General features: G+C 34.6%; 1 protein-coding gene across 1 annotated transcript; it reads right to left on the bottom strand.

The window, feature by feature from the left end:
- Window positions 1-4,547: 4,547 nt before the first annotated feature.
- On the bottom strand, window positions 4,548-8,114 carry LOC106790080 (protein hairy). The gene is made up of 3 exons (XM_014754755.1): window positions 7,198-8,114; window positions 6,780-6,875; window positions 4,548-6,601 (listed from the first exon to the last, which is right to left on the bottom strand). Exons 1-3 carry the CDS (start codon window positions 7,348-7,350, stop codon window positions 5,705-5,707), a joined length of 1,146 nt encoding a protein of 381 aa, XP_014610241.1. The 5' UTR covers window positions 7,351-8,114; the 3' UTR covers window positions 4,548-5,704.
- Between the last annotated feature and the right edge of the window lie 12,948 nt (window positions 8,115-21,062).

Raw genomic sequence — 21,062 nt, forward strand, 5'->3', positions numbered from 1 at the left:
TTGATTCTTTATCGAAGAATTTGAAAGTCTACTTAAAATAAAATATAAATCAATCCCTCTCTCTCTCTTCTTTGTTTTTATTAACTGTACATTTAATGTATAAGAGTATGTGTACATGTGTTTATGATAAAAACAAAAATAAAACAGATCATATATATATTTTTTATTAATCATAATATAAATAAAATATAAATTGTTATTATTATTTGTAACAAATATTACATAGATGTAATTTAATTTTCGAATGAAGTTCGAACATATAGTTACATTATAGTCTAACAACAACCTATGTATATGAATAATAGAAAAGAGAGAGAGAGAGAGAGAGAAAGAAAGAGAAAGAGAAAGAAAAGGATCGCGTGAGACCCCCCACACTTGTGCCGTTCACGAGCGACGGCGCGTGTCAACCTTGCCTTGTCCTTGAAACCACGCGACCGCGACCGTATGCCAACTCGAAGTAGTATAGCTTGCTACTACTAAACGCGCTTTCTCAAGACATCCATCCAAATGAACGTCTAACATTTTTCCTCTCATTTCAATCATTTCCTTTCAAATATTTCATTAATCAACAAATTTATTCGAATTATTTTTTCATCCTAATATTATTCGATTAAATATACAAACTAATTAAGTATTAATCGTTTTACGATTATATCGAATTAATCGTACGCATATAATATTTAATGATCTATTTATTTAAGTATCATTAACATTGTCTCGTTATTATCTAAATGACATATTTTAATGAGGAGTTCTTTTTTTTTCTTTTTTTTTTAAACGAACGTAAAACGGTGGAAACGCACGTGTCGGTAATACTTGTCTGACACCTTTTTTTTTTCTTTTTTTTTTTTTTACAAATTTTGCTATCGTGTTTGATTAGCCGCATTATATCGTACGCGCTTAAAAATAAATACACGCGGACACACTTTATTCGCGGATCGTGAAACTTTCCGTTTCTGTCTATCGGTAATTGACCTTTGCGTTTGCCCGATTATAGCAATGATAATTTCATGCCGCGTGATGCGTCTCTGGTTGGTCGTTTAGCGGACTATATCAATGTACACGGTCAACATACGTTGTGTCCATTACTCTCCAAGCAAACAGGTGGAAATTATCCGATACTGTAATAGCGTTTCCATACTATCTTCTTCCACGACAAACGCAGCACACACACACACATATATATATACATGCATACATAGCTTAGTACGTGTTTAAATAAATATGTCGATTCTTTTTATTCTTCCTCATGTTTCTTTTTTTACATAAATAATTTATTCAAAAATTCGTGGAAAAGTTAGATCCCCGTTTATCCGCTACTTTGACATTTCGAAATTGAAATAACAAACAAATCATATTCGATTTAAAAAAAACATACGCATAATTTGACTTATTCGCAAATGTAAAAAGAAAAAAAAGGAAAACTTATCAAATATATAAATATGTAATCTCGAAACTAACAGTATACACCTTTTTAATTATTCTCAATTTATTATTAAATTTTTACTCGAACAGATCGTAGATTTAATCGATCACTTTAATTAGACAAATGTGTGATATATCGGTAAAAAAGTTGAAAAAAAAAAAGAAATAAAAAAGAAATTGATCGTACGATAAAGAAAGGTATATCTTCGCGTAACAGTTTACTATCGTAATTAATAATCTTCGAGTTCGTTTACTCGAAACTTAAATAGTCATAGAGAAGTAAAAGGCCTTCACTATCGAGAACGAACGAACGAACGAACGTACAAACAAATGTTAGAATGAAAGATCGAATAAATGAATAAACGAGTTAACGTAATTGCGATTGGATCCGTGTGCTATGCAAAGAACCAATGACTACGCATTCGACATACATTAAGGAAATAGTTGAACGCAATAAGTAAAGTATACGTGAGAGGGTAAAACACGCACACACATAGAAAAAGAAAAAGGAAAAAGAAAAAGAGAAAATGAGATAAAGAGAGAAGTAAAAGTTGGTCTTGTCAGACATCGCTATCTCCTTCCTACCATCTTTTTTTTTTTTTTATTCTCTCATTCCGTCGCGAGACCTGTTTGTCGGAGACTTTACGTAATGCACGATAACCAACGCGAGTGGTCAGATAAACATGATTCTAAGTTTTCTCGTTGCTTACTTGCGAGAATGGGACGCGCATGGTTTGCCGCCGACTAACGCGTGATCTACTCGTTATTTTTTTTTTTTTTTATTTGCCTCGATATAATATACCTTTCTCTGTCTATACCCTTTCTGAGGGACGACACATCGCTACTTACTCGAGATAACATCAAATATTAGGTTCATCGTACTTTACTTTACTTTACTTTACTTTCTTTCGTTTCCTTTGACTCACCCAATAGTCAAGTGGTATTAAAAAATGATAACACCTACTATATATATATATTATATTACGTTTTATATAAAAATCATTTATTTTTTTATTATATTAAATAATAATTTGTTAATATTTTTCTAATACAAAGAATTGTATTAGAATTGCGTATTGATATAAAACACACCTACTATATTTATATGTTGTGTTACGTTTTATATAAAAATCATTTATTTTTTAAGTATATTAAATAATAATTTGTTAATATTTATAATACAAAGAATTGTATTACAATTACGTATTAATATGGAATACATTTATCCTGGCATTAAATAAACGTAAAAAGTCCGGATATTGTATTTGTAAACTTAAAATATACAAATTTCCAAGTGATGAGATAACGTATCACAATAATAGATTTTAAACGAAAACCCCCCACCATTACCGATTTGAAACCTTTGAGATAAGACTCATAATACATTGATTTTTGTTTTCCCTATTCCATGCAATTATTTTTCTTATTTGTATTCCAACCGACAGGAAGAAATTTCTCGTAACTATCAGAACTCGCATATTTCATCCTTGACCCTCGTTTGGCTCGGTAAACGTGGGAGGAGGAGTAGCCAGCCAGCCAGCCAGCCAGTTAGACTACGACGATCATTTTCTGACGACGATAAATGATGAGAAGTTCGTCAAAGAAACGGAAGGTGCTATGCAATTTGTCATTCGTATGTTTTATCCACGGTAGCCTTGTATTCTTCTTATTTTTCTTCTTACGTTCTCTTTCGTTCAGATCGCGAATCGTTAAAAGATCGAAAAGAAATAGAATCGCGATGAGCTCCGCTATTATTATTACTCTCTTACAGTAGTAGTAGTAGTAGTAGTAGTAAAAAAAAAAAAAAGGATAAAAAGAAAGACAGATTGACAAAGACGGAGATTGAGGAGAACGTTATGGTAATGAGGAGAGACTCGTTGATTTTTGCTCGTACCACGTTGGAACAGCTCGGTTATGGACTTTACCACTTTGAGATTCGCTATTCGCCATCTGCTCAAAATCATTATCATAAGCATTTACGTTCAGTTTCTTAGCGAGTACGTGACTCCAATGCTTTGTTTTTATCTTTTTTCTTCTTCTTCTTTCCTGTTTTTTTTTTATTTGTTTATTTCTTGTCTTTTCTTCTTCATTATTATTTTTTTTTTTTTAAATATCTATCACGGCAACACGTCTTAAAGAAAATAATTAAAATGGTCATTAATTTTCTATACGTATGATATATTGGAAAATATGTCGAGAAGAAATCGATCAGCTATTACTAATATTTTCTTAAAAGCTTCCTGTGGAAAATCTTATCTGTGAGTCGATAGACGCGCTGACGTTTTGTTGGAAAACTACTATTAATCGTAAGAGGATGATGGTTAAGTTAAGTTAAGGCTTAACGCGCAATAATTACTAGACCTGATCGCGGACTTAGAAATCTGTTCTAAAAAGATACGATCGAGAATGTCAGAGATAATAATCGGTTAGACATTAGCATTATCTTTTAATCCTAACGTTACGCGAAGTTTAATAATCTCGAGATTGGAGATCTTAAAATTATTTTATTTTTTAAGTTTATCTACTATTTTCACTGTAAAAATTTTGTTATCATAAGAGCTAAGGAATTGGAGACCCTTTTTCTAAAGATTGACCATCCCAAAAAGGGCCCAACAGTGTTCGAAAAAAGTCCACCAGAAGGCAGCATGTTCTGACTATAGTTGTAGCCCTTCGACTAGTAGGACAAGTGATGGTAGTGGTGGTGGTAGGGCGGGGCAAAGAGATTTTGGGACTCTTGTTGAAACCCAATAACAGGATCTCGCAGGAATATCAAAAATTGCCGTAAGGTGGCAGCAGTGCTCTGGTAGACAAAATTTCTTCGATCTCGTTCAGTCGGATTTTGACGTGCAGCGAGTAGGATGTCAAACTTTTTTTTTCCAACAATGTTTCTCAGATATTTTTATCTATTTGCCGACTATCATTTTTTTTTTATGAATCATCTATACATGATCGATGTTTTATTCAATCGAATGAGAGATACAAATATTTTTGATAAATTAAATCAAAATTGTATTATTTACTTAAGAATAATAATAATAATGGGAAAAGAAGGAAATCGTCGTAAGGAATTATAAGGGGGTAGATTGATTAAAGGTCAATTTGTAAAAGACAATTGTAGACACTTTTGTTTCTTTTTTTTTTGTTTCGTAAGAGATCCACATTTATTTGATACTCTTACAATAATAAGCGTTAAGCTTTCATCTCTATTTCGACAAATAGAATATGTAATTATAATTTTGTAACATCTTTGAACTTAAATACGAATATAAATAGGATCGTAGTAGCCATGCACACGCAATCAATCAATCAACAAAATCATTGACCAGTCTCTTTCATGCTTCACAATTTGTATTAGATTAATTATTTTTATTTTTCTACAATCGTTTCTAGTTTTCTTCGCATAATTATTTAATCTATGGAATTCGTCGTGGGTTGTCTATTGGCACCGTATTTATTCGTCGACGGTTACAATTAACATTGCTAAGATTTATGTATAATTTAATACAGAGAGATAGATAGATAGAGAGTGAAAGAGAGAGAAACAAAAAGGAGAGAAGGAGAAAGAAAAGAGACGTATTTTCAACGTAATCAAATAGAATGGAAGACTTCGATGATCTTGTTGCGTAAGGCACCTTAAAATTACGATATTTCCTAAATTCTAACGAAACTACTATTTACACGCAAAAATATAAAGAACAAAAACAAAACACAACGAAAAGAAAAAAAAAGAACTTAAGAATTGTCTATCAAAAAAAAAAAGATCGATCACAAGAGTAAAAAAAAAAATTATGTACACCTCTTCTTTCTTTTTCCTGTTATTTTCTTTTTCCTTTTTTTTTTTTGAAAATCGTCATATTATTTTATTTTCTCCCAATAGACGACGACGAATCATCGTCATAATTCGACAGAATTCGGTTTGACGCACGAACACCGTGGTTACGTGTATAAATCATTTGTAAGGCACTTAGATAAGGCACCACCTTGTTGTTTGTTCTCGTTAATATTATCACACGCACTCGCGCTAAAAATTCATCGATATTTCTTCATTGAATAATATTTACACGTACGATTGAGATCTATCATAATTCTCCGCGCGTACGAGGAAAAAAAAAAAGAAAATATAAAATAAAGAATTAAGATATAACATATACATATATATACATATATTATAAGTGTGTGCGTGCGCAAGCGCAAGCGCAAGGAACATGTCAATTCATCGAGAAAGTCAAATCATTTGATAGTTAGCACAAAATTCACAAATTTTTATCTCATCGTCACTTTACCACGGCCTCCATGGTTTGCTTTCGAGCTCGGGCATGACGCTTTTTCTCATCACCAGGGCAAGCGGTTTCTGAAGTGGCGGACTGTAAACACGAGGATCGAACTCGGGATCGCTGGTGTATCCGTTTGCGGGAGAGGTAGCTACGTCTCGGTGACTATTGCTGCTGCTGGTTACGTAGACCGACGTAGTTTGTTGTTCGCGAAAAGCTGGTGGCGGTGGTTCGAAACCAACTGGGCTAGCTGCCGAAGTTGAATTCGAGCCGGTTGAGGAAGAGGATGAGGACGAGGCAGATGCCGTACTCGCTGTTCTTTGCGGGATTGGTATTAGAGTGGGTAACGGCGAACTAGGTGCTGGGGAAGCTGACGGGGATATCACTGGTGTTGCTTTACCACCGGTTGGTACCAGCAACGCGATTTCACCGTTCGATAGCCTCGTTTGTAACAATTGCAATCCCGTGCCGTTGCCGTTCGTAAGAAAAAATCCATTAGATTGTTGCACCTGAATTCTCTGTGTCGCATCTACTTGCGGTAGAATATGCACTTGCAATTGAGTAGTCGGTTGGGCGGGTTGAACAGGCTGTTGTTGATTAGCCGTCGTCGTAATATTCGCCGTCGTTGTCGTAGTCGTCGTCGTTGTTTGACCACCACTATTATTTACTTCAACCATTCCTAAGCAAGTTGCCAAATGATTCATCAAACGTTTCTTTATCCCAGGATCCAATCCGGGATACCTGTTAACTTCACCGGCGCACTCCGTATAACCCGCCCGGAATTTGTTTAAAACGTTCGGATCCGTCGCCGCGGCTAAGGCTACTTGTTGACGATGCATTGCTTCCATATGTTTAACAGTCATCTCGAGGATGTCTGCTTTCTCTAGTTTTGAATGTCTTGCTGGCTATAACAATACAAAAAGAACAAAAATACGGTCAACCGACGGTTCGTTCAATTCCAATCGAATAATATTTTCTTTTCTTTTAGCAAGGAATAAATAATCAAATTCATTTCGATAATACTATAACGAATATTAATCATTAAAACGAATCATATTTAATATGTAATGTAGAGATACTCACGTCTTTTTTCATGGCATCGAGAATAAGGGTCTTCAGTTCATTTAAGCAACTATTGATGCGGGCTCGGCGCCTTTTCTCCATAATCGGTTTATTGCTCTGTAACAGAAAGAAAATAGCAGGTCAGAAAACAGGACGTTCGGGTTTTCTTATAGATTTCGGGCTTTAGGATAGATGAGATTTGGATATGTAGATTATATTTCCTTTTATTTTTTTTTCTAAATTTTCCGAATATTTCACGAGAAAAAAATGTTTCCACGGGCGAGAAAATATAATTTTTTTTTTAAATTACATCAAAACCGAAACGAAAAGATCGTCGTCATCGAATTCACCATTCAAATAAATTTTGTCTTATACACGGTGTAGTTAATTTTGATCTAATTGTAAGAAGATAGACAAAAGAGAAAAAATGAACACTAACCCGTCGATTTTCACCGGATCTTCTGGTAGTTGTCGTAGTTGTGGCAGTTTGCGCGGGTGGTTGTCCGGCTTCCTGAGGTACGTGTTGCGTGGGTGGCGTGGCGCCCACGGTGACGCCGCCGGTCGGCATCGTAGCACCCACTCCGGTCACCATCTCGACTTATCACTGAATTTCAATATAAGAATAACGAAGAAAAAAACCAAACGAAAATAATAGTTTGTTTTGTTTTTAATTATCGACGAGAAGGAACAAGCAACACACTGGCAGGCACTGTTTAATCCAAATGAATACGAAAGGTAAAGATGAGTAGTCTCTTCTTGCACTGTTAAACACAAATTTTTGTTGAATAATTAATTAAAGTCCGTAGCAGAATGAAATTTCGTTTCGCTTGCGTAATAACGAGGAGTCCTTTTTCTCTTCGAAGAAATCGAACGCAAAATCGAAACAACGACAACACAACAAGAAAAAAAACAAAGAAAATATAAGTTTCTTTATCTTTTTCTTAGGCACGGTGCAGAAAACTGTTAGAAAACTTGTTTTATTTCTCGTGACACAGTGATGTAGAATAGTACTAGTAGTAATAGTAGTAATCGTAGTAGTCGTAATAGTATTATACAGCAGTAGAAATAATCTCTAACTGCTCGGAGCGATTGTCAGAGCTCGACTGACTATCACTCGAGGAAGAACGAGAGTTTTCTGTCGTGTTCAGAGTGAAGCGTGCCGGGCCGACGGAACGCTCGTTCCTCTACAATAAAAGGAGTGGGGATAGAACCTAAAGAAGTGGGGATTGCGCGTGACGGTTTAACCTGGACCCTTTCCTCCCCACCACTACGTCCTTAGGTTGCCCCTCCCTACCCCTCGAGAAATTCCGTAGGTCGGACGGTCGCCTTTGAGGCTGTTTCCCCACTTCTCCCCCGCCTCACAATATCCCCGTCCCACACTCTCTCACACTTTCTTTCTTTCTTTCTTTCTTTCTCCCTCTCTCTCGTCTCTTTCTTTTCTTCTTCTTCTACTTCTTCTTTCCACTTCCCTTCCCTTCCCAGCGCTGCTGCGACGTGACGGTCGCGGTCCGTGGACCCCCGGCGGGCCCCTTCACGAGTCCGACGATAGCCTTTCCAGCGAAATTTTCTCCGAGTGGGGATGGCTGCGCGCGCACGCGCGCGCGCGTTACAGCGCACACGTGCGTGCATGCCTCTTGATCTTACTATAGAAGTAAGTCTCTTTTTATCGATGTAAAAACTGATGTGAGTAAGAGAGATGTAAATGAGTGAGACAAAGTTAGAAAGAGAAGGCCGGGGATTCTTCGTCATAAATTAAAAACTCTTATCGTGAACTATGTTCTTTGTAATTTTCTACTATGATCTTTCCATTTCCTCTCGTCATATCGTCGATGCTTCTTTTTCCTGTTTATTCTTTTGTTGTCTTTTTTTTTTATCTGTTTCTCCCGTTTTTCTTTGATAGGTACACACAAGGTGATGCAATAATGGTTTACAATTTCGTAAAATTATTCATATTTTTCGTAGAAAAATCCTAAGGTCTAATCTAATCTTTTCCGAACGGAAATATGGAAAATATTTGTGATCAGAAGGAAGAGAAGAGAAACAAAAACGGTCTATCGTTGTGTTGCATCGCGATAGAAAAGTTTATCGATGACTAATGGTAGTATAGTATTTGTTAGTCTATTCAATATTTGAAAGGACCAAACGAATACAACAATGGAATATTATTTACTCGATACGATTCAACGTCATACAAATGCAAATTGTAACGGATAAGAAAGAAAACGTATTATCTTTTTGTAGAATAAAAGAAAAAAAAAAAAGAAAAATGATATCGACTATATAGTTAGGTTTTTCGGATATCGGAAAGGAAAACAATAGGGGTGCAACCTTCGTTTTACGTAACTAACTCGTATATTATTCTTGCGAGCTATCGAAAGGTCATTAAAACCGGATGGCTTGATCATTCCTACGTATGCAGACGCACGTGTAGGTTTGTTGTCTGTGCGGATGCGATGAATTAGAGACTTACGTACTCGATCGATCGAAGTGGTAATAGTCATTTCAAAATGACTACGCATACGACGCTCGTACGTCGGCGTTTACCAACCAACGTCATCGGGTCTCTTATATCACGTTCTTCGAAAATAACCGAGTAGAGTGAGTGCCACCGCTTCAACTGACGCAGGCGGGCGAGTGCGCGCGCGCGTGTGCGCGCGTGTGCACTCTGGCACGTGCCTCCGTCTACTTATTTCTCTTCTATCTCTTTCTCTCTCTCTTTCTCTGTGTTTTTTTATCCCACTCTTTCCCGCCAATCGAATTGCTCTTTATCTTTGCGACTGATTAACTCGCGTCATACCGTTTATCTCACGAACGAACGTGTGTGTATATCACACAACCACTTACATATTTCTCTCTCTCTCTCTCTCATACACGTAAGCGTGAATTTACTCCCGACGTTTATACGTTCTCAATTTTGTTCTTGGGATTTTTCAGCGTTGTTTGATTATAATTAACATTAATGACGACAGAATCATCTACTCGAAGAATTAAAAAGAAGAAGAATTAGACGCGTGAAATTTTGTTTGTAGCAGTAATAGGATGTTGTTTAAAAATAATATGCGTCATTTGTTCGATCTATCTATCGTCATTAGATTTCTATATAACGAGAATTATTACATATTATTATTATATTAAAAATTGATATATTATCTCTGACCGTAGCAGAAAAAAATGTTTATCATCGTCATTGCAATTACATTTCAGTCGCGTTGCGTACCACGCGCGCGTAAGTGTGCGTGTGTGCGTGCTTACAAAAGCGTACGTGACATCGAAACGTCTCTAAGAGACCGGATCTCTTAATCGAGAAAATATTTGCTTTCTTTCGCGTCTTCGATATCACGACGTCGGTTACATTTCGAAAACACCAATTCAAACATCAGCGCTATCATTGTACATACGTATAATAAACCATATAAAAGAATCATAATTAATATGCAAGGTGTGTATATGTACCTGTAACAAAAATGATATTATATTTGACGATAGAATAGGCTAAGTAAAGGGAAATAAGAATATACCAAATTTCTATAGATAATTTCAAGCATTACACAGGAATATCGTGAGTATACGTATCGATACACCTACTAAGGAAAAAGGCTTTTACCAAGGGGTTGGGATAGAGAAGGAAACAAAGAGGAGAAAGGTAAAAGGAGGGTAGTTCGTAGAAGTACGTTTGTGGAAGCACTATAGGTGCGACTAGGCTTGTCTGGATGATCCGACGGGAGAAAAAAGAAATTGGAAGATATATAGAAAGGAGCGTGGCAATAAGAGTAGGGATGAGAAAAGGGCTCTACAAGAGTGGGGAGAAAAAAGGGCGCAGGAAGAGTAGGATTAACGTATGGAAGGGATACGGAAGGGTGCCAGGTAGTAAACGCGATAGCGATGGTGGGGGGAGAACGCGCGTCGCGTTTAAAAAGTGGGAAAGAGATGGGAAACGGCGAGAACCAATCGCTACGCCGGGATTCGACGCGGCGTACGACGAACGCGAGTTCATTGGCGTGCACTTACCCCCACCAATCGAAGCTACTCGAGAACGAGCGTGCCGTGCACCACGCCGCATGCGTGGGTGGTGGGGGTGAGTTCGTCATTCCGCTCGAAACGTTCGAGCTGTACGGCCGTGTGGGCGCTACGTCAGAGAAACGAACACAAGTAAACGAATAGTTCTACTTGCTTCCAATGGGAAAAAACAATCTACTTCCTTTCGATCCTTCGTATTTGTTCTTATTTTTGTGCATTTGTTTTATTACATAGTTCAACGATGCATCATATTTCTACATAATTTTTATAGTATTTTTTTTTTTTAAGAAGGAAGAAGGAGTCAATCGTTCTTGTAGGAGTCAATTGTTCTTGTTCAATGTTCGAAATGAGTGTCATTTTTATTGATATTATTTCTTTTTATTTTGTTATAAAATCATAATATATTGTTATGACTATTGGAACTAGCTGTTTAGACGTCATTCGTTTTAAGAATCCTTTAGATTTAATGTGGATATTTATAATAAAATGAATATATAAAGATAAAAATATTTATCTATACACACCCCAATCTTATTACACAAATATGAATTTGATTAGTTAAAATCAGGATGAGGATAGACCGTAGAGATCGTGCTTCCATCTCTCGGAAGATGCTGCAGGTTTTTTCAATGGACCAGGAACCCCAACACGTTTGCGTTATCTTCGGTAATATTCTTTGAAAAAGTGTATGATGTATCATTTATGAATTATCTTGTGCAATATTAAATATAACGTGTTTTTCTACGTGTGTGTTTAGATAAAATAATTCCTCATAGGCTTAGAGTTTCATTTTATCATTTACTCGTATAAAGAACGCACGTAGAAACGTTAAGTATATCTGTTATCTTGATTTCAGTATGTTGAAAATTAAACGATCACCTCTCATTCTTATCTAAAATCCTTTTAGCAGCAGGAAGCACACGACACAGCGTTTACGTGCACATTCTTATGACTCACGAGTTCGTCTAGACGTTCTTCGGATAAGCATCGTGATACTTTGTTCCATAGTATTCTATTCCATCAAGTTAGCAACGCTAATCCCAACCTTTCACCTTTATATACGTACGCTTTTTCTTTCCCCGTTTTCTTTTCCTCTTTGAATTGCAAATCATTTCGTTTAACAGACAACAAAAACTTACACTTTTTACCACACATTTCGATTTCTCGTTAATAGTTCTTTTTTTTTTTTTTGTGTTAACTTGGCGAATTTCAAAAGAAATTCTTAAAAAAAAGATATAAACGTTCATTGGAAAGGAATTTCAGGGTTAAATTATTTCCCACGTATCTCGTATGATTAAATAAACTTTAGATAAAAATTCATTAACCTTGGAAACGGGATAAAAAGAAATCAAGTTTCTTGTTAACGTCAGCACCCAACGAACAAACTGACAAACAGAAAAGTATTAATCGAATAAAGTATAAAACCAGGTGAAAATGAGTATGTTAAAATAAACACACATATAACAGAAAGAAAGAAAGAAAGACAGACAGATACACAGGCACGCACCTGTTGCCAGAAGAAGAGAGAACACATGATACTTCCCGTGACTCATTAGCTTTATGGGGTGCTGGAGTATTACGTAGGTCGCGGTTGGTGGGCATATAAAGGGCGGCACAGGGCGTTGTAGAACCTCGCGAGAACGTGGCTTTAGCTTAGCCCGAGGTCCTCGCGGACATTAATATTCCCTTCCTTGAAATATCAGATTGAGAAGAGAAAGAGAAAGAGAAAGGGAGAGAGAGATAAAGAGTGTTATGTATGTGTGTATGTGTGTGTACGTGTATGCGCTTCTCTCATTCCTCCTTCTCTCTTTCTACCTTTTTATTATAAGGTAGACCGAAAAAATGAAGGATTTCGGTAGGTCTGGTGGAGCAATAATCTGATTTCGCAAGAATACGCAAGCACGCATATTCCTCTTTTATTCTCTTCCGTGATCTGCAGTACAACCCTCCGTTATCATCCACTTGCTCGTCGTCTCGTTCCAAAGAGAAACACCATAATTGCAGACGTAATGCGTTCTCGGTCCAACGAAGACTCTCTACCTCGGGCTACAATGGTAAAGAACGTTGCAGAGAAAGAAAAATAAGAATAATAAGAATAATAAGAAGAAGCCAGCTGCGACAATATCTTATATGATACGTAAATATATATGTGTATAATATATATATATATATGATTGTATGTATATATCTAAATAATTAATCTTCCCCATTCGATAATACTTATCAACTTTTCTACTATCGAAGTTACGACAAATTTAATTGATCAATTATACTTTATCAAGAAATTTAAACCGACGTATCACCATACGTGAAATGTCAAAAGAATTTTCAATTGGATAAATGTTTTATTTTTACGACATGACAAATATTTACCACGAACAATCATCTTCTATTTCGTGGAACCTAATAACACGTTACGAGTGTGAGAAGATGTCTGATGTTCGTTTTCGTTCGGTATTTTCACTTTTTACGTTATTATGGTAGAATTAGGAGAATTAGTAGAAGAAGAAGAATAAGAATGAATGAATGAATGAATGGATTCTGACTAGTCAAGGATGAAAACAATTACTCATTTGATTTATGTATCCATGTGTATACACGTGTGTATAGGGAAAAGCATATAACTTTAGTAAATTATTTACGTAAAATAGGGTAGTAAGAATAATGGTTTAGCATAAAAATAAGGAAAGAGTTTGACGTATGCGAATTGTGAGTCACCGCTTTCGGCATTATTTGCTTAACCGATAATGGCGGCAAATTGTTAGCCTGTCAGTCAGGTCAGATGAGAAGCGGAGAACAAGTAGAAAACGAGGCCTACGTTTCAGGCTTTAAGTTTGTGTTCCATCGTTTGCGTTCGTTCGTTCCTTCCTTCGTTCCAACGTATATACCATCGTTCCTTCGTTGAGTTCGACAAACGAACGCAAACGAATACGACGGCTGGTGGTGCGTGCGAAATTCATGACTGGCTCGAGGCGACCAATCGGAAGGGGGTCGAATCTGCCGATAAAATCTCAATGGCACGTGCAATTTCCAAACCAGCCCAAATTTCCAACGGTTCTTACAATAAGACACCGAGAAAGACAAAGAAAAAAAGACATAAAAATAAAAGAAAGAGGGTGAGTTTTGGTAATGGGTAAGGGGGGGGGCGGGTAGACACGGTAGAATGGCATTTTGTAATTTAGAGCCGATGCACTTGTGTTAGAACGAATCGTACACGCGATTGTTATCACCACAACGCGCCTTGGCTTTAAAAATATTATATTTTTGTGTTATTTAATTAAAAATTGTCGTCGTCTCGTCGTACTGTATATTTTGTTATTGAATCAATTATTATTTTCTTTCATACGATAGCAAGAGTTCATATTTTATCGTGTCGTGTTTATTTTTTAAACGGAAAATAACGTGGAAAAATAATGGACCCGCGCATGTTTTGAAATTCACATCGGATATAAACTACGAAATATAATAGAATATATGATTTTTTTAAAACGTTTAGTTAGCGAAAGTTGCAGTATGTAGGATGTAACGAGAACAAGCTCTCGTATTTTTGTTTATCTTTTTTTATTTTTCGACATCGCGCGCATAGCATGTTCGCCAAACTGAAAAATAAATCTTTTTGCTGCCGGGAAAAAAATAAAAAAAAAAGGGAAATGATAGGAATAGAGGAAATGAAAAATATCACCTTCCGACGTACAGGCAGACCGCTCGTAAACGTGTCGACGAGTTTTTTTTTTCCTCGTGCCTTGCTAAAATGTTCGAGAGGGAACGAATGAGAGAGAGAGAGAGAGAGAATATCGTGGGGTGGCAAACTCCGGGACCAATAAATGCCTACTATCGAGAGATATGCACGTTGAATGAAAAAAAATGTCCACTCTGATCGATATTTCATTTGCCAGGGATTTCTACAAAATTCTAATTTCATCGGAATGACTTTGATCAAAAAAAGAAAGAATATTTTTTACCGAGTACGTCGAACAGTTTTAATCCTTTTTATCATAAAAAGAAGGGGTCAATTTGTTATTTTCAAAAAAGAACTATATCTTTTTCTTTCTTTTCTGTTTTTTTTTTTCGTTCAGACGATAGTTAGAAAAAAAAAAAACAAGAAAAATTGTAATAAACTCGTCTCGCGTAGAAATAATTTTTGTTTAATTTTGTTTCTCTTTCTTTTTAATCTTTTATCTGTGTGAAATATTTAAAAAATGGAATTACAATAAAAAAAAAGTAAAATTAAACGAGATAAACTGTTAATTGTATTCGACTGAAAGAATTTAGTTAACTATGCGAGCAATGGGACCGCAATGAAAGGAAAGAGTAGTATCCTAAATAATGGAACGTAAGATCGATTAAATTCCAAGCGTGTCGTAAATTCGTGCCGAAAGGGAACTCGTAAAAAGGGGTCATTTTGAGGTTACCAGGAAGACCCGAGCATTCGGATGCTTAAAATCGGTTTTACGAGAAAAGGTTTCGAAGTAACCAAAATGATCATTATCCTTCCTCCGGGGGATCTTGGTCAAGGGGTTACTGTGTCATTTAAGGGTTACATCTAAATAGGAAAAGAAAAAAGGGTTTTGGTCGGTCACGCTATTTTCGGTTTTCAAGATATTCTTATACGCAATAATAGAATAGTGTGATTCCTTGTAAAAGAAAACTTGGCAGCTAATGATTACATCATTATAACATTATATTACATTGTATAAATCATTTCTTTTACATTATTAACAAATATATATGTATATACGCGTGAGATATACACGCGCGAATAAAATACACTAATGAAATAAAATAAAAAATAAAATTCAAGTATTTATACATATTTAAAATGTGTTAATATATATTTTTATCGTATAAAAATAAATATATTAAATATTATATATCTCTTGAAAATGTTTATTTGAAAAATAACATTGAAAAATTTGATACAGTTGTATTGACTATTTGATTGAAAAGAGACAGTAACAGAGTACGTCTGCGTTGCAGGAAATCTGACTATTTGCGTATTATAAGGAAAAAGAACATTCGTAAGAAAAAGAAAACCAAGAATGAGAGCAAGAGAGAGAGAAATAGAGAGAGAGAGAGAGAGAGGACAGCCCTTTTCATGGCAACACAAACCTATTCAAGAATCCCATCGATATTTATTTTGTCGAAACAATGAATGAAGAAGATCCATGGGCCTGTTACGTCTGAAGGTTTACCTCTTTGATTAGGGTTAAACCGTAAAACGCAATCGTTCGACCTTGGAGGACCATCGCAAAGGGATAGGTTTGAATTGGTCTGTAATAGACATCTGTGTTCATCTTCTTTACAAAAGTACGATCAAGAAGAAGAATCCTTTGGTTTGAATTCGTGACAAATTCTTCCAGTCTTCCTCAGGTCAACTGATTTTCAAATAGAATTTTCGTGTTTCATTTTCAAGGTAAGATTTTTCATCGATCTCAAAATTTGTTCCTTCAAGATCAACCGAAATCAAAATAAAACAGAAAAATTTAAAAAAAAATACATGTTAATTTTCGTTTCGAGTACTGTAATGAAACGTAAATCAAATTTAACGTAAAAATAATTAACAGCAACGTCAAATTAATCGCGATAAGGAAAGTAGATAATATTTGTTTAAAATATATTCCTAAACAAACAAAATCGAGTTTTGAAAAATGAAGAAATTTTCGGTAAAATAACATTTAGTATTTTATTTTTCTATCTTTTAGAGAAAAGTGAAACGAAGATAGTCAAGGATAGCGGGCCTTGCACGTTTCAAGGGGTTGGAACAAGACACAGTATGTTGTAGGAAGGAGTATAATAAAGTCGTAAAAGAGTACACGCTGCTCAAGGTTACGTAAGACAAGCGAAAACAAAAAAGAGTAAAATACAGGAAGAAGAAGAAGAAGAAGAAGAAGAAAAAAAAGGGGAAGAAGAAGGAAGGGTCAAGATGGGAAGGTTTTTGTAAGGGTTATAAAAGGGTAAAAGGAATGGGTTTTCGTAAAAAAAGGATGAAAGAGTTTTTTTTTTTTTCTTCTTTTACCTTTCTTTCTTTATTTCTTTTTTCTTCTTTTTTTTTTTTTTCAATCGAGTAAATAGTAAAAAGGATGAGGAAGAAATCGTAAAAAAGTTCGACAGAAAGGATTGGTCATTCGTGTGCTTTTTTAACAATATTTTTCTAACCATTGTTCCTTTATTTTTTTTTGTTTTCGTCAATCGTAAATATCAACGGCACGCCGGACGTCGTCGGGAGAAAATTTTTTCTTTTTGTCAGGCTTTCACTATTTTTTTCTTTTTTTTTCTTCTTCTTTTTTTTTTTTTTTTAACCGGTTGAAAAAGAAAATTTAAAAAGAGAGAAATTCATCGAGTCGGAAGGATAGGAGAAAGAGGAAAGAGTTGCTTACCGAAATCGTCAAAGGGTTGCGTGTGTTTACCCTTTTGCTAGAAAACCAAAAAACTACGGGGAAACTAATGCAAGACTATAGAAAGGATTGAGAAACCAGCATGTAATCGATACTTCCGTAAACCCTTTTATTGGTGATTAACGTTTTTATAGTGATCAAACCCTGTCGCTAAGCTTTTCTCATCAAATTTACCTCTTTCTTCACCCTTTACATCGTTTTTTTTCTCATGCGGTAAGCCTTTCGGAGAAGAGTTATAGCAAGTCTAGCCCTTTTTTTTCTTCCCTTTGCTACCGCACGAAAGGATTGCTACTCGTTGTCGCGTGTCTCGACAAAAGTTAGGGAAAAGGGATTGGAAAAGTTAGAATTGGAGAAAGAGTTGAAAGAGTTTTAGGCGTTGTCCCGTAGTGGCGGGAAAAATTCGAATTTCTTTACAATCGATTAAAATGAAATATTCAAAGTAATTTCACAATCAATTTTCACCATCCAATTTTAAAATGTTACCTTATTTAAATTGCCAATTTTTATGGAAATAAAATATAATAGAAATCTCGAATATTTTCTATACATTTTTTTAACGTTTAACAATACGAATATTTGAGATCACCACATTTATGATAAATTTAAAAAAAAAATATATAATATTTTTTTATATATATTCCCTTAATATTAATTTACCAAATTTCCAAATCGAAAATTCAATAAAAATAAATGATTCAAGACAAAAATAAGAAATAAAATAAATCAATAAAATGTAATGAATATTTCAAGAACATAAATTCGCATAATATTTGCTCAGTCTTTTGAAAAAGTACAAGGACTTATCTCTCTCTCTCTATATATATACATATGATAAAAAAAAAAAAGGGATGAAAGAAGAAATCGTGGCCGCAATGAACGCAAACTGGACTCGATGCCGCAGCAGTATCGCGTTGCGGCAAACGTCCAATCAAGTTAGCTTATTCGTTTGAGAAAAATTTGTCCTCTTGTAAACGTCTCTCTCTCTCTCTCTCTCTCTCTCTCTCTTCCTTTCTTTCTATGTATGTATATATCTATCTATCTTTTTTCCTTTCCCATCACCCTTTTCAATTTGCACTTCGTTTGCTTCAGATCGGGTTGCCCTCTTTTTCGGCACGCGCAGCCGTGCGAATGAGAGAAAGGAAGAAGACGAATTTATACCCCTCGTACCGATGCCGATTTTATAACAGATATACGAGTCGACGTCACGAGCCAAGCTCAATTTACGTAAGTATTATAGAAATAAGTATAATAATATATTGCATACACATATCTCGTAAATTCCAACTAAATCTCATCGATATCTTTTTTTCGGATTATCTTTCCTTCTCTCATCTATCCTTTCGATATTTTTTTATTTCTTTTCAATTTCTTTTTGTTTTGTTTTTATTTTCTGAGAACTGAACACTTTTAATAGGTTTTTTTTTATATATATTACAAACGTAACTCTTGTATCTCATTTTGTTAGAAATATTTCTTTTTGTATTAACATATTTTTCAAGATGATTATAGGTTGACTCTGTCGATAATTAAAAGTTAATTTGACTAAGAAACAGAAAATAATTAATTAGTTGTTTCTCTCGTCCAAAAATAAAATTATTAATAAATAATATCTATTTAGAAAATAATTATTTCTATGTTAGTCTGTGTGTGTGTGTGAAAATTTTTCAACCTATCTATATATTATGATAATAACAAAACAATAATTGATAGAAAAGTAATATCTTCATCCCTAATTACATTCTTTTCCATTAGATATTTTTCTAGAATATATATATATATATATTATTATATTCTATTATTCTATAGTATTGTATACTTTATATATAAATATACAATATATTATATATTATAGTCATTTAATGATAAATAATAAATTCCTTAGCTTACAATTTTCTAAAATAAATTTCAAATATCATTAACATAAATTTTACACCATCATCATCATCATTGTCATCATTGTCATCATCACACTCTTTCTCTTTTCCTCGTGTAATTACTTATACTCATTGTCAGTTCTCGGAATCGGCTGTACCTAATCAAAATCATAAACTGTCACAGTTGACCTTTCCTGTCAGATCCATTCTATGTAATTCTACGATAAGAGGACGTTGGAATGAAATCGTTCTTGAAAAAAACCTATCGAAATGTCAAACTGCATCCTGCTGTCTCAACTGCATCGAGAATCAAAAGAAAAAGAGAGAGAGAGAGAGGGAATGACTGTTGGCCTATAAAATTATAATAAGAAGAGTAGGAGAAAAGAGAATCGGTAATTCACACCCACGCCTACAAATCGTCTCGTTCTTCCTTCTCATTTATTTTTCTTCTTTCATTTTCATCTTCTTCTTCTTCTTCTTTTTCTTCTTTTTCTTCTTCATCTTCATCATTATCTTATTCTTCCTTTCCTTTTTATACAAACGTCGATGTAACGTTAATACGCGAAAGTTTATACATAACGTACGAGTTGCATACTATGACGTGTACGAGTGTGTGTTTGGCCCCCTGCTGTAGAAGATTTTCATGGATAATCGCGAAAGTTGTTTCGAGGGATAAGAACAACACTCTACTCGCAAGAGATCTCAAATTTCATTCCAATATTATAGTTGAATACTTATTTTTTTTTTTTTTCGCGTAAAAGATTTAAGAAGAAATATTTTATTTCGATACGAAAATATTTTGTAATATACGAAAGCGTATAAACAAAAGCAAAAAAAAAAAGAAAAATCAACGTTCACATCGGTACACGAAATTATTCGATAATATTTTTCTTTTTTTTTATCGACTTTCTTTCTTTCCTTTTCATTTTGTTTTAAAACACGAAATTTAGTTACAAGCCTTGTGATTTATTCGCGTTTCTCCTTTTTTTTTTCCCCCCTTTCTTTTTATTGTTGTTTTTGTTTTTTTATACGGCGTTATCGGAAACAAATCGGTTCGTATCGATGTCAGAAGAACTAAAATATAAAAGTATTCCAGATCGGAAAGCAATGAGGACGTGCTTTTAACCGTCATGGGAATGTTGGAAAAGAACGTTTGAAAATTTGACCAATAAAAGAAAACTAATCGACGTTTCATCTCGGTTGACTTTTTAATTAATCTATTTTTTGTTTTCCTTTTGTTACACTTTGTTTTATTTATTTTTTTTTTTTTTTCCCGGTTAAATAAGCATTTGTCACCGTAGGAAAATAAAAGCTCGTGGAAATATGGTGGCGATGTGTAAAAACGAATGCGGGTAGTATAGGTCGCGTGTGTATAGAAACTGTACGTTATGGTGAATATAAAAGAATAGTTGAAAATATGGTAGGGCTTTTGATGTGTATCAAAGGGTTCGTTCATTCTTCACATAATATAATAACAAAAACGTAATATTAAATTCGCACGTTCTCTAACTAACTAAAAGATAAAGTAACGACCGAACAATAAACTATTTATGGAATTAATTTTATTACATGGGGGATATTTGAGTGGAATAGAATTTTAGAGAGGGGTTCGAACAAAACTATGAACTTTGTTCGTTTCTTCCTTTCTTCTTCTTCTTCTTCTTCTTCTTCCTCTTCCTTTTTATTTACTTTCGTTTTTTGATTCGTGTTCAGATAAGAAAAACAAGTTTTCCTTTACCAATACAAATATATATATACTATACGTTTTTCCGTAGAAAACCTTCGTACTCTTTATTGACTCTTCGATTTCCGTTCGTACGATTTCTATTCTTATCTATTCTTCTTGCCATTAATTTAATTATCATCGTTTATGATACCATTAGCACAAACTTTATTTTAAAGTTAACAACTTTCGTAATATTATTATTATTATTATTATTATTCCCTTCTATTTTTATTATATATTTTCTTCTCTCGTGCAATATTTTAAAAATATATATATATATCAAGATTTAAAA

Source organism: Polistes canadensis, unplaced genomic scaffold (genome assembly GCF_001313835.1).
Source record: "Polistes canadensis isolate GaletaPanama2010 unplaced genomic scaffold, ASM131383v1 scaffold_213, whole genome shotgun sequence".
Taxonomy (NCBI): domain Eukaryota; kingdom Metazoa; phylum Arthropoda; class Insecta; order Hymenoptera; family Vespidae; genus Polistes; species Polistes canadensis.

What these genes read in the sequence shown, in the direction of transcription:
- LOC106790080 (XM_014754755.1), bottom strand. Translation starts at nt 7,350, where the DNA reads ATGGTGACCGGAGTGGGTGCTACGATGCCGACCGGCGGCGTCACCGTG. An exon ending in GATCCGGTGAAAATCGACGG is followed by an intron (nt 6,876 to 7,197) that starts GTTAGTGTTCAT and finishes TTTCTGTTACAG; the next exon opens with AGCAATAAACCGATTATGGA. An exon ending in TCGATGCCATGAAAAAAGAC is followed by an intron (nt 6,602 to 6,779) that starts GTGAGTATCTCT and finishes GTATTGTTATAG; the next exon opens with CCAGCAAGACATTCAAAACT.